This window comes from Peromyscus californicus, unplaced genomic scaffold, assembly GCF_007827085.1.
Source record: "Peromyscus californicus insignis strain IS unplaced genomic scaffold, ASM782708v3 Scaffold_12__1_contigs__length_115047231, whole genome shotgun sequence".
Taxonomy (NCBI): domain Eukaryota; kingdom Metazoa; phylum Chordata; class Mammalia; order Rodentia; family Cricetidae; genus Peromyscus; species Peromyscus californicus.
The window spans coordinates 71707059-71721198 of NW_026294413.1; the positions used below are offsets into that span (position 1 = coordinate 71707059).

General features: G+C 43.8%; 1 protein-coding gene across 1 annotated transcript; it reads left to right on the plus strand.

Moving 5' to 3' along the window:
- The first annotated feature begins 4665 nt into the window (after nucleotides 1-4665).
- Mettl3 (methyltransferase 3, N6-adenosine-methyltransferase complex catalytic subunit) lies at nucleotides 4666-14114 on the plus strand. Its single transcript, XM_052733286.1, has 11 exons — nucleotides 4666-4988; nucleotides 8045-8262; nucleotides 8344-8748; nucleotides 9996-10171; nucleotides 10723-10939; nucleotides 11149-11336; nucleotides 11736-11774; nucleotides 12133-12241; nucleotides 12335-12400; nucleotides 12768-12880; nucleotides 13746-14114. Exons 1-11 carry the CDS (start codon nucleotides 4889-4891, stop codon nucleotides 13855-13857), a joined length of 1743 nt encoding a protein of 580 aa, XP_052589246.1. The 5' UTR covers nucleotides 4666-4888; the 3' UTR covers nucleotides 13858-14114.
- The last annotated feature ends 26 nt before the right edge of the window (nucleotides 14115-14140 follow it).

Sequence of the window (14140 nt, forward strand, 5' to 3'; positions counted from 1 at the left end):
GTTGATTTCCTCCTCCTTGGCAGAACCCCATCCTTGCCCTCCTTCTCCACTAGATCTCTCTTTTGGAAGCTGAGTGAATGTTAACCTGCTAGAATGAGTAGGTGTAAATGCAGCTTGCAGAACATGGACTTGACACAAACAAGAGACTCGAGTCCAGACCTGGAGGAATAAATGTACGGATGAGAAGCGCGAGCGAGCTGCTTTTCTCGCTTCCTTTCTGAGGGCTTACTTCATTCATTTCATAGGCCAAGCGCTCCTTCGGTGAGAACGTAAATAAAGACACAGCAGCACTTCATCAGCCTATTCTAGGAGGGAGAATTATGGAAACAGATTCTTTTATATGGTGATAGGTAAGAAAAATGTCCTGTGGGATCCTAGAGATAACAAACTCAAATCCAACACTAGAAATGGGGCATGCCTATAAAATAACCATTCTTAAACACAGTAACTGATTCAATCCACTCAACAATCTAGATGCCATTTTACAAACCTGTATATGATCCGTCAAACTCCCCTTGGCATCCAGAGGTGTTGCTTTTGGGCTGCCCCTGTAAGAACGGCAATCATCAAGGAGTCCGGTGAAGTAACAACCTTTGACTCTCTGATTCTTCTACCTCTGGCCAAAAACTGAAGAAATACAAGATACAAAGTAGCACCCAGGCCTCTAATGAGTAGTCCGCTCTGGGAGCCTCCATGGCAAAGGGGGAGCCTTAGACCTGCATCTTTCTCCTTCCTTCAGCTCTTAGCATGTGCTTCTCGGAGAATTCTACCAGTCACCCACATTCTTTTTTTCCTTCTTAGTGTCAAGCCTCACTGACAAAGACAAGGTTTCTCTGAGTAGCCCTTGTAGACCAGGCTGGCCTCCAACTCAGAGATCCACCTCCCTCTGCCTACCTAGTGCTAGGATTAAAGACGTGCCCCATCCCTTTCACCTCATCCCTCCCCCCTTACCTCTGGGCCATTGGCATGTTTTTATCGCTCACAAACTCTTGTATCTGGGGCATTAGTTACCATTCCTAGCACTTAACTAATAAACAATACCTTCTGATTCCCAAATCATTGCACGAGTCCCATTCCCAGTGAGGCCCAACTTTGACCTCCCTTTACTTCTGCTTGTCTTTTCACACCTTTCATAACAGTAAACTGATAAATCCTAGTGGACATTTAGGTTTTGGTCAAGTAGTAAGGAGGTGACTAGGCTGGCTAGTGGCAGGGGGCTGTAATCTCAGCTCCTGGAGAGTTGGAAAGGATGACTGTAAGCTCAAGACATGCCTGGGTTACAGAGTAAGTTCAAAGACTGCCCAAGAACAGAAAAAGGCTGAGGATACTGCTCAAAATGTGAGAGATGGGGGCTGGAGAGATGGCTCAGAGGTTAAGAGCACTGACTGCTCTTCCAGAGGTCCTGAGTTCAATTCCCAGCAACCACATGGTGGCTCACAGCCATCTGCAATGAGATCTGGTGCCCTCTTCTGGCCTGCAGTCATACATGCTGTATACATAATAAGTACATAAATCTTAAAAAAAAAAAAAAATGTGAGAGATGAGGGTATATGAGGCCCTGGTCAACCCCTAGTGCCACAAAAGGAGAAAATAAAAGTATGAGTAGGACTTAAATACCAAAATTGGTGGGTGGAGCTGAAGTTTTCTCCAGTCCTGCCCAGCACCATGGACCCTGCAACCGCTTATAAAATAATCACTCAGAAGCTTATATTAATTAAACTGCGCGGCCATTAGCTCAGGCCTACACTGACTAGCTCTTACACTTAAACTCAGCCCATTTCTGTTAATCTATATGTCGCCACATGTTCCGTGGCTTTACCTGCTGCCTTTACATGCTGCTCCCTGGACGGCAGTCTCCTGACTCAGCCTTCCTGTTCCTAGAATTCTCTTCTCTGCTTGTCCTGCCTGTACGTCCTGCCTGGCGACTGGCCAATCAGCATTTTATTTATACAGAGCGATATCCACAGCAGGTGGGTTCTGTGAGTGTTGTAGTAAATTGATAGGAAGAATAGAAAAGTCATATATCCCACATAAAAACATGAACTGGAGATGTGCCAACTGTGGAACCGACTCCCACCGTGCAGGAGGCTGAGTGTGAGGAGTGCAATGTCTCTGCTCATAATTGGGCTCACACTCTGATTTTGCTCTGCTGCCCTGGAGTTTCTGGCTTTGCGCATGCTGGGTACCTGCTCCAGTACTGAACTGTAGATAAGACCTTGCATGTTTAATACAGCCTGTTACCTCTGCACCAATGAAAAACAGTAGTTTCACATTTTTAGAACAATATGTTTGTAAATTGCTATACAATTGTATACTACCAAATTAACCCAGTAAACTGTGACACTTTTACCACAGTTGACAGCACAGCTAAAGCTCAACAGTTCAAATTATAGCCAGATGTGGTGACATACACTTTTAATATCAGCACTTGGAGGGCAGAGCAGGTGGCTCTCTGTGAATCTGAGGGTTTCAGGCCAGTCAACGCTACATATCTCAAAACAACAAATTCAAATTGTGTGTGTGGGTACATACATAATATGTGTGTGTGTACCAATTATAGCATATGCTATATGTCAATAGCAACAACAGATTTTCCAGGAAGTGAGGAAGGTTGCATCCAGTTATGGATGGTGAGCCACCATTCAGGTGCTAGGAACTGAACCTGGGTGCTCTGGAAGAATAGCAAGTACTATAGAGACATCTCTCCAGCTCCTAAGGACTACTGTCTTTAAGACGGAATCCAAATCTCTCATCTTCTACCGTACTGCAAGACTCTATCTAGTACTGTGGTTCTTGGACTGGATAGCCCAGCGGTAGAGCATTTTCACAGCATGCACAAGGCCAGGGCATGCAGGGAAGTGCTGTCATGCCTCATCTCTATCACCACACACAACATACATTTTACATAAAAAAATATTTAACTATAATTTATATATTTCACAAGGTCCACATGTTAAGGACCTTAAAAGAGCAGTGATCTCTGAGCTGCGGGATACGGCTTAGTGGTAGAGTACCTGCTTAGCATTCCTGAGGCCCGAGGTTCAACCTCCAGCATCATGAACACAAACAAGTGATGTTATAAACAGAAGAAGGTACGTTTGTGAATGATTAGCTTCAGCAGTGCTCTCATACCCCAACAAGGGAGATCTTTTGCTTTCGCTCCTGTTTCTGGCTACGTTTGCCAGCCAGCCAGCCCCAGGGATCTACTGGTCTCCACCTTTCCAACACTGAGATTACAGCTACCTAACAACAGGCTGAAGAGATGGTTCAGGGGGCTGGAGAGATGGTTCAGAGGTTCATGGCTGCTCTTCCAGAGATCCTGAGTTCAATTCCCAGCAACCACCTAGTGGCTCACAACCATCTACAATGAGATCTGGTGCCCTCTTCTGGCCTGAAGGGATATATGCAGGCAGAACACTGCACATGAGAGAGAGGGAGATGGGAGAGGGGAGAGGGGAGAAGGGAGAGGGGAGAGGGGAGAGGGAGAGAGATGGTTCATCAGCTAAGAGCACAGGCTGCTCTTTTGGAGGACCCAGGTTCAATTCCCAGGGCCCACATCACAGATCACAATTGTCTGTAACTCCAGTTCACAAAGATGACTCCCTCTTCTGGTCTTCAAGGGCACTAGGCACACATGTGGTATACATACATGCAAGCAAACACTCATACACAAAAAGTAAGTCTTTTTCAAAAGTAAACTTTAAAAAAAAAAAGTCTGCCATTACACACAGCTCTTCCTTGAATTTCTATGGGTTCTGGGAATCTCAGAACCTCATGCTTGCACAGCAGGCATTTTACTGAGCTATCTCCACATTTCCTGTACATTTTTAAAAGACTATGTTTCTCCATGCTGCAAAGATGGCTCTCTATTAAGCTGTTTGTCTTAGAACATGCCTGAAATCCCAGAACTCAGGATATTGAGGCAGGAGGATTGCTAGTTCAAGACTGGGTAGAGAGTCACATAGTGAAACTCATGTCTTTCCACATATATAAAAGGAAAGAAGAAACCAATAATAACCTTTAATTTAGAAAATCTGGGTGACTGGAGAATTGGCTCAGTAGTGAAGAGCACTTGTTCTTGTGAAGGACCTGGGTTCAATTCCCAAGTTCCCACATGGAGGCTCACCACCTCAGGTACTAGGTATGTATCTGGTGCACAGAGAGACATTCAGGCAAAGCACTCATATGAATAAGACAAATCTAAAAAAAAAAAAAATTAAAAAAAAAAAAAAGATCAACACCCAATCTCTACCATAAACCAAGGCTGATTTGAGTTTTTGCCAGATCTCTGTGAGTTCAAGGCCAGTCTGGTCTATAAAGTGAGCTACAGAACTGTTACACAGGGAAACCCTGTCTTGAAAAACCAAGAAGAAAAAAAAAAAGAAAGAAAGAAAGAAAAAAAATGAAAAAGAAAATCCGGGGCCTGAAGGGTACAAATCTGTGGTATACTGATTGCTAGCATGTGCAAGCACCTGGGTTTACAATCAACTAGACTAACAATCTGTGCACCCCATCCCGCCCATCTATCTCTCAACCAATAACATCCATCCGTCACCCACCCACGCGTGTTCTATTCCCGCTAATTTAATGTGTGATCAGTAAGGGAGGACTGAAAGAATCAATATGGCCGCTCTGCCAGCAACCGACATGGCAAACACAGCCTCACTGCTCCCGGAAGCACGAGAGAGAACAGTCGTAAGGATTACATCCGCTGTTTCGCCAACACCTAAAGCTTGCGCTCGCGAAACCGGAAGTGGCTTTTCATCTTGGCTCTTTATCCGGCTGGCCTTCAGGCGTCCGCGTGAGAATTGGATGTGTCGTCGTTCTAGGCTTGGGAGGTGCTAGTTCGCCTCGCCTGATTCGAGCGGGGTCGGTGCTGGGAACTAGGATGTCGGACACGTGGAGCTCTATCCAGGCCCATAAGAAACAGCTGGATTCGCTTCGTGAGCGGCTGCAGCGGAGGCGGAAGCAGGACTCTGGGCACTTGGGTGAGGTGCGGGGTGGCTGGGGCGGGCCGTGGAGGGGCGAGCGACCCCAGGAGAGAAAGACAGCTCGGGCTCTGCGCCCTTTCCGCAGTGACCATTTATTGGACGCCTCGAACGTTGGTAGCCCGCCTTTCCCCCTGAGTAGCGGAAACCTATGTCCACCTGCAGGAAGCCTGTGCCGCCTCCCCTGGGAAGCCTCTCAGTACCCTATTCTGAGGGGCAGCAAGGCCCTTTTTGTTGTTCTTGGTTGTAGCGATTGCTCAGTCACTGTGTCATTTCTTTAACACTGTGGGCAGGGATTACACCTGTATGTCCCCAGTTTATCAGCCACAACAAGGTCCTCACTAGGTGGTGCAAAAGGAGTAGGGAAAAGTGTTTACAAAATTTAGGGAGAATCTGAAAACACCTGGGTTTGGTCTTTAAACATTTTTTCCCCCTCTCCCTTGTATGACAAACTCGGAAAACTTGGAGGAACTTTAAAAGATTTTGAGTCCTACCCTAACATTCTTCCCCAGCACAAGGTCAATTATTTAAGGTAAATCAGTAGTTGCAAAGCTCTGCAAGAATACTGAATCCATACCACGTGCGTGGCTAGCTTGTGACAATGCTTGTTAGTATTCTCAACTCCCCCATCAGCAGATCTTGACGAAATTAAGTTCATGTGCTCATTTTCCGGACCTGGATGCTCAGGCAAGATTCTCACCATAACTAGTAAGCATTTGTTGCATATCTACACGATTCATGAGTCGTGACAAAAATAAAACATTGTTCTTACCTTAAAGGAGCTTAAAATCTAGGAAGTTAGGAGAAAAGGCCCGGGAGAAAGCCTGGCATGGTGGTGCATGCCTTAATCCCAGCATTCTGGAGACAGAGACAGGAGGATATCTATTAGTTTGAGGTCAGCCTGGTCTTCACAGGGAGTTGTGAGTTCCAGGACAGCCAGGACTAGTTAGAGACAGACCCTGGTCTCAAAAAGCAGTAGGAAATAGTAAATAAATAAATAGATCCACAGTCAATAGAATGATGAACAAGAATTGGCGTCCTCGGTGGGGTCCTCCTGCTGGAGTTGCCACTTGAATTGGCCCTGATTTTTAAATCTTTTTTTTTTTTTTTTTAATTTATTTTGTGTACATTGGTGTGAAGGTGTCAGATCCTCTGGAACAGGAGTTACAGACAGTTTCGAGCTGCCATGTGGGTGCTAGGAATTGAACCTGGGTCCTCTGTAAGAGCAGCCAGTGCTCTTAACCCCTGAGCCATCTCTCCAGCCCTGGCCTTGATTTTTAAATTTTATTAGCCAATGTAAAATTTGTCAGATTACACCACTTTTAAAAACAAGGCAGTATGGTAAACAAAGTGCAAAACCTAGGAATCAGGGAATAATTAGGAAACAAGATTTGGAGAATTTTTTTCCCCCTCACCATTCAAACTAACCTCTCTGCCTGGTAAGTTTGGTTTTCTTATTTTTCCCGTTTATGTTTTATGTGTATGGTGTATGTGTATTTTGCCTGTATGTATGCCTGTGATGTCTGTGTACCATGAATGTGTACCATGCATGTGGTGCCCATGGGGACCAGAAAAGGATTCCCTCCACCCTTCCATTCCCCTGCAACTGGGTTGTGAGCCACCATATGGGTGGTAGAAATCTAGGCTTGAACTAGGTCCTCTGCAAGTACAGTCAGTGTTCTTAACTGCTGAGCCATTTCTCCAGCTGCTGCTGCTTTTGGTATATCAATTTTATGTAGGAAACATAATTACATATCTATCATAGACAGATGACTAAACTGGCTTTTTCTTTCTTTCTTTCTTTCTTTTTTTCTAGACAGGGTTTCTCTGTGTAGCTTTGCACCTTTCCTGGAACTCACTCTGTAGCCCAGGCTGGCCTTGAACTCACAGAGATCCGCCTGCCTCTGCCTCCCGAGTGCTGGGATTAAAGGCGTGCACGACCACCGCCCGGCTAAAACTGGTTTTTAACCAACTTACCAAAGACTCCAGTTCCTGGACTTAAGTGTCTTTATTACCTTTTATTACCTTTTTGAAAACAGTCATTTAGGGGATGTGCATTTGCTGCACAGGCTTGAGGGCCAGAGTTCAAATCCCCAGCATGGTCTTGTAACCCCGAACACTGTCAGCAGCTGAGATGAGGAAGGGAATAAGGCAGAGAGAGAGTTACAGAGGCTGCCACTTGCAACACACACACAAGTGCAAAAACATGTATTTATATGGGTGTTTCTGAAAAATCTCAATTTATGTAAAAATATTGAAAATTGTAGATCTAGCTGAGTGTGGTAGCATACACCTATAATCTTGAACTTGAAAGACAAGAGGATTTTGAGTTCAGGGTCATCCTCAGGGATATAGCTATCCACGGCCTCCTCATGTGTACAGTTGGTGGGTAAGAACATACAGTGGAAATGTGCTGTAACCCTCATTTGCTGACCAGGCCTTCAGCCAAGTATTCCAAAGGCCTAATGTTTTTAAGTGTGAAACACATTCTTGATGGCCATTGGCCTTGATTCACTAAAAATTCAAAATCTGACAGGCGGTGGTGGCACACACCTTTAATCCCAACACTCTGAGTTTGAAGCCAGACTGGTCTACAAAGTTCCAGAACAGCCAGGGCTTACACAGAGAAACCATGTCTTGAAAAAAAAAATTCAAAATCCATCCCTGGAAGATATCTGATTCTCAGTTTTGATTATTAAAAAATATACATTTATTTTAAATTAAAATATGGGTTGATTGTATCATTAAGAGAAGAAAAGAGTGGCAGAGCCCTGTAAGTGTACCATGCTGTTTTACTTCTTTTGAGGCAGTGAGGACAGAGAATTAGGAAAAAACTTCCCAACAGAGAAAACATGCGTAGTTCTCAGTAAAATCCAGGATTATTTTGGCAAAACAGCAAATGCTTCTGTGTATCTGAAAGGTGATCCATTGCTAATGCTGGTCGGAGAACTTGCTTGAAATGAACGATGTGTGTGCTAGGAATGCTGGAGAGTTTGGCCTTGAGGAATGTCAAGATTACCAGCATTGACTCTCTTCACTTTATTTTTCTCTTTTAGATTTAAGGAATCCAGAAGCAGCACTGTCCCCAACCTTCCGTAGTGATAGCCCAGTGCCAACTGCACCTCCCTCTAGTGGCCCTAAGCCCAGCACCACTTCTGTGGTTCCTGAGTTAGCTACAGACCCTGAGTTGGAGAAGAAGTTGCTCCACCACCTCTCAGATCTGGCCTTAACCTTGCCCACTGATGCTGTTTCCATCCGTCTTGCCATCTCTACGGTAATAACCTGATAAAATTAGAATTGATCACATATTTGCTGTCGGTCGTGGTAGTGTCTCATGCTCATCCCCTTTCTCTAGCCAGATGCACCTGCCACTCAAGATGGGGTCGAAAGCCTTCTACAGAAATTTGCAGCTCAGGAGTTGATTGAGGTAAAGCGAGGTCTCCTACAAGATGATGCACATCCCACTCTTGTAACTTACGCTGACCACTCCAAGCTCTCTGCCATGATGGGTGCTGTGGCAGACAAGAAAGGCCTTGGAGAAGCAGCAGGGTCTATCACAGGGCAGAAACGGCGTGCAGAACAGGACTCGACTACTGTGGCTGCCTTTGCCAGCTCTTTAGCATCTGGTTTGACCTCTTCAGCATCAGAACCAGCTAAGGAGCCGCCTAAGAAATCAAGGAAACATGCTGCCTCAGATGTTGACCTGGAGATAGAAAGTCTTTTGAACCAACAGTCTACTAAAGAACAACAGAGCAAGAAGGTAGGGGTCATATGGAAATGCTCACATTATGCTTTGAATTACAGTTTTGATGTGTTACCTTTTGACAAGAAGTATTTCTCAGAATTAAGACATGGAGCAGTGGTTTTCAGCTGGAGGTGGTTTTCCTCTACCTTCACCTCCACCGGAAGTTTGTCCGTGTCCGGCTACATTGTTGTCACAGCACCAGAGAGTGCTGTTGGCATTGAGTAGATACAGGATCTAGAAGGTGGGGGCCAAAATTTGCTAACCATGCTACAGTGCATCGTAGGACACCTCCCCCACAATAAAACTGTCTAGCCCAAAATATCAGTAATCACATTGTTAGGAAGTCCTGATTTACTGAATCTATTTGGAAGAATCCTCAGAAGAGGATTCAGAGAAAAGAAAAATTCAAATAAATATAGGGAGACCGGAGTACTAAATGATATTCATTTCGACCAGGTTATGGAAATCAATGAAATTATCAATGGTTCTGATTAGAACTACATTGAATTCTCATCTGTTTATGACTTCTAGTTTAGTTTTAAAAAGTTAGAGCCGGGCGGTGGTGGCGCACGCCTTTAATCCCAGCACTCGGGAGGCAGAGCCAGGCGGATCTCTGTGAGTTCGAGGCCAGCCTGGGCTACCAAGTGAGTTCCAGGAAAAGGCGCAAAGCTACACAGAGAAACCCTGTCTCGAAAAAACAAAAAACAAAAAACAACAAAAAAAAAAAGTTAGTTTGGGGGCTGGAGAGATGGCTCAGTGGTTAAGAGCACTGGCTGCTCTCTCAGAGGTCCTGGGTTCAATTCCCAGCAACCACATGGTGGTTCACAACCATCTGTAATGAGATCTGGTGCTCTTTTCTGGTGTGCAGGCATACATGCAGGCAGAACACTGCATACATAATAAATAAATCTTTAAAAAACAAAAAAGTTAGTTTGGCTTTCTATGAGGATAACCAGTGTTTTCCCTTATTGAGTTATTGAATATACTGAGGTAAGCAACAGAATACTAGCATTGTGCCTTTCTCAGTACCATATCAATGCAGATTGGCCTGAGGGAAGCTATACTCCTAGGGAGGCAAGATGAGCTTAATGTTCAGTTGTAGAAACCAGGCTTTTTGTATTTTACTTCCTTTCTAAAGCCATTCTCCTATACTGTTAGCTCATTGATCTCTTATCAGACATTACTGTGAGGTAGACTTGTGGAGGTGGTTTAAGGGCTAATTGATCTACAAACTCTTAAGACCAAGGCTACTTCTGTCACAGGTCAGTCAGGAGATCCTAGAGCTATTAAATACCACAACAGCCAAGGAACAATCCATTGTTGAAAAGTTCCGCTCTCGAGGTCGGGCCCAGGTGCAAGAATTTTGTGACTATGGGACCAAGGAAGAGTGCATGAAAGCCAGTGATGCTGACCGTCCTTGTCGCAAGCTGCACTTCAGGTCTCTTGGGAGGGAATGAGGTGGGGAGGGTCTTCCAGAAACAGTAATTCCTTTTCAGCATATTCCATCTGTCTTTGGGATGGCCAATGTATGAGAAAGAATATAGGTCCACTTGTAAATAAAAGGAACTAAACTCTAGTCAGGCATCTGTATCTCTGACCAATAATGAAAGTTAAAGTTCTCTGGAAAGGAGGATAGTCCTAGAGAAACTACCTGGGCTTAGGCCAGTGTTTTATTCTGATGTAACGGCCAGGGTCTTTCCTATAGTAAGAGGAGAAAGTCTGTATTTTGATGTTTTTGAGACACAGGTTTTGTAGCTCAGGCTGGCCATGATGAAGATGACCTTTCTAACCTTAGGGCTCTACCTACCAGTACTGATATTATAGGCCTAAGCCACTGCACCCAGATCAAGTCTTTATTCAAGAGAACGAGTTCTTAAGTTTAACAATACAGAAAATTGGGGGAGAATAAGAAATCTTGCATTTGAATGTATGTATGATCTACTTCTGAAGTACCATCTTGATTCTGATCCCCCTTTTTTATTTTCCCAGACGAATTATCAATAAGCACACTGATGAGTCTTTAGGTGACTGCTCCTTCCTTAACACATGTTTCCACATGGATACCTGCAAATATGTTCACTATGAAATTGATGCTTGCATGGATTCGGAGGGTCCTAGCAGCAAGGAGCATACGCCAAGCCAGGAGCTTGCTCTTACGCAGAGTGTTGGTGGCGACTCCAGTGCAGATCGACTCTTTCCACCTCAGGTACCTACATGTCTGGAGAGCCTGGGAAAACCCCTTTCAACCTATAGACTTAAACTGAATGGGGTATCTGTACATGTAGAAAAATAGGGAATAATTAAGCAATCTGGCTCACTGATGGGAATGGAATGGGATAGAAATACTTGAGTTAGAGGGTTTGGGACCATGAATCTGTGAAGGAAGGAAAGATGACCAAATACTACCTCATGCAGTGGATCTGTTGTGATATCCGCTACCTGGACGTCAGTATCTTGGGCAAATTTGCAGTTGTGATGGCTGACCCACCTTGGGATATTCACATGGAGCTACCATATGGGACCTTAACAGATGATGAGATGCGCAGGCTCAATATACCAGTACTGCAGGATGATGGCTTTCTTTTCCTCTGGGTCACAGGCAGGTAATATAATCCACAGATATGTAGGTATGGGCAAATATAGTACAGAGTGAAAACTGGGTGGGAAATAAAATCCTGGGTTTTCTTAGGCATTCGATTAAATGTGTTACTGATTAAGGATTCCGCCCCTTCCCATGGGGCTGGGGTTTCTCAGACCTGTGATTAAAAGTGTCACTGATTTAGGATGCCAACCCCCTTCCATGAGACTTACTATTTATAGCACAAATACTTGGGATTCTTGATTTTAGAAAAATAGTCATTAAGATTAGATGCTGTTTCATCTTTTCATTCTTAGATTTACTCGGTTGCCTCGATGGTGTTTTCCATGTAAATGTTTCTAAGACATGAGATATTTTGAAGGGAAAAATACGGGCAAATTGTTTAACCTTTACTTCTTTCTAGGGCCATGGAATTGGGCAGAGAGTGTCTGAACCTCTGGGGGTAAGTAGAAATTGTGTTGCATTTTTTTTTTAAAGATTTATTTGTTATGTATACAGTGTTCATTCTGCCTGCATATTTTGCCTGCCCACCAGAAGAGGGCACCAGATCTCATTGCAGATGGTTGTGAGCCACCATGTGGTTGCTGGGAATTGAACTCAGGACCTCTGGAAGAGCAGTCAGTGCTTTTAACCTCTGAGCCATCTCTCCAGCCCCAAGTGTTGCATTTTTTGAGGGAGATTTAGTTGTAAGAGGTGCACGTCCCCTTCTCTGAGTATCCCCATGAGCCTGTGCCTCTGTGTCTAACACTGTGTCTCAACCGTGAAGCTGAGGTTGTAGTTCGTTCTCTCATGCTCCATAGCTATGAACGGGTGGATGAGATCATCTGGGTGAAGACTAATCAACTGCAGCGCATCATCAGGACAGGCCGCACAGGCCACTGGCTGAACCACGGAAAGGAACACTGCTTGGTGAGTAACAATAGGCCCAACTTAGGAGGAGGAACTATGTAAAAGTCCAAAAGCTATGGTTTATAAAGTAACAGTGTTCTCTGTGATGAGCAGGTTGGTGTCAAAGGAAATCCCCAAGGCTTCAACCAGGGTCTGGATTGTGATGTGATTGTAGCTGAGGTATGTGCTCCCCCAGTCATCTAAAGCTTTCATATTTTCAATACAATTTCTCTTGTCAGGTATAGTTTCCAACTTTTTATTCATTTGGATAACTTAACAGACAGGGCTAGAATTGCAATCTTGAGAAAAACTTTTTAAAAAAATTTATTTTTACTTCATGTGCATTGGTGTTTTGCCTGCATATAATTCTTTGTGAAGGTGTTGGATCCCTTGGAACTGGAGTCACAGATACTTCTGAGCTGCCATGTGGGTCCTGGGAGTTGAACCAGGGTCCTCTGGAAGAGCAGTCAGTGATCTTAACTGCTGAGCCATCTCTCCAGCCCTGCAATCTTGAATAACTTTAAGTAGCTTGGTTTTTATTTTCTAGGTTCGTTCCACCAGTCATAAACCAGATGAAATATATGGCATGATTGAGAGATTGTCCCCTGGGACCCGCAAGATTGAGTTATTTGGACGACCACACAATGTGCAACCCAACTGGTAACTTTACTAGAGAACAGGGCAAAACTTTATAGCTAAGGACAGAAGTCAATGAGTTGTACATATCCTGGTAGTCTACAGATAGGCTTTAAAGAGCTCAGATGCCAGATGGCTTAAGCTTATGTTTAAATCATTTTATTGGAATCTACAACATTCACTAGAATCCAAAGGGCTGGTCTCAAAGTTATAATAGCCTAAGGATCCTCACCTATTCTGTGGGATATATTAATGCCCCCTAGTGGCTACTAAGCATTTATTTAATCTGTCAATTTTAATGCTTTAACTCCTATGGCTGGCATTTTAATATCAAAAGATTATTCATTGGCAATGACTATGAATGAAATAGGCCTGGCTAACATCAGTTACTAATCCTTAGCTATATAGATCAAGCTGGATCCTGTGACATGAGTCTGAGGCAGAAGGATTATAAGCTTAAGGCTTCCCTAGGCTACATAACAAAATTAATTTAGTGAGAGCTGTATCAAAAGGGAGGGGGGCTGTTGACTGATGTAGCTCAGTGTTAGAGCATACATGCAAGACCCCTATATGAAATCCCCAGTACCACCACCACCACTACCAAAGAAATAAAAATGCAGACAGTTTTAATATCTGCACCTATATCAGCTCCTAAGTGATCAACTGCCATATACTTTATTCTGATCTTTTTAAAATCTGACATGGGCTGGGCATAGTGGAGCACACCTTTAGCCCCAGCAGAAGGCAGCAGGCAGATCTGTATGAGTTCAAGGTTAGTATGGTCTACATAGAGAGTTTCAGGACAGCCTGAGACCTAAAGAAACAAAACCTTAGCAGTGCTAAGCCCTTACAGGACTTTTTGGTTTGTCTCCTTTTCCCCTTGTTTTAGGATTACTCTCGGAAACCAACTGGATGGGATACACCTACTAGACCCAGATGTGGTTGCCCGGTTTAAGCAAAGGTATCCGGATGGTATCATCTCTAAACCTAAGAATTTATAGAAGCACTTCCTTATGAAGCTAACCATGCATAGCCATGGCTCTATTGACCACACCTTAAGAGTGTTTATATAGTAGTGCTCCCCACCCCGTATTTAAATAAAAGTTTGTATTGTAGTTAGAATTTCTGAAGTGAAATTCTGACTTTGCCACTCAGCATGTGTTCTTGTGCAACTCTTTTCTCAGTATAAGTCATGGAATGTTAGCTACCTACTTCATTAGCTGTAAATGTTCAAATTAAATGGATACATGGAATAGCATTAATATGTTGATCATTTTAAAACAG

Bases quoted from the DNA above. Each gene is read 5' to 3' on its own strand.
- Mettl3 (XM_052733286.1), top strand. From the start codon at position 4,889: ATGTCGGACACGTGGAGCTCTATCCAGGCCCATAAGAAACAGCTGGAT. The intron at 10,172-10,722 runs GTCTCTTGGGAG...TTATTTTCCCAG, and splicing joins TGTCGCAAGCTGCACTTCAG to ACGAATTATCAATAAGCACA. The intron at 11,337-11,735 runs GTAATATAATCC...ACTTCTTTCTAG, and splicing joins TTCCTCTGGGTCACAGGCAG to GGCCATGGAATTGGGCAGAG.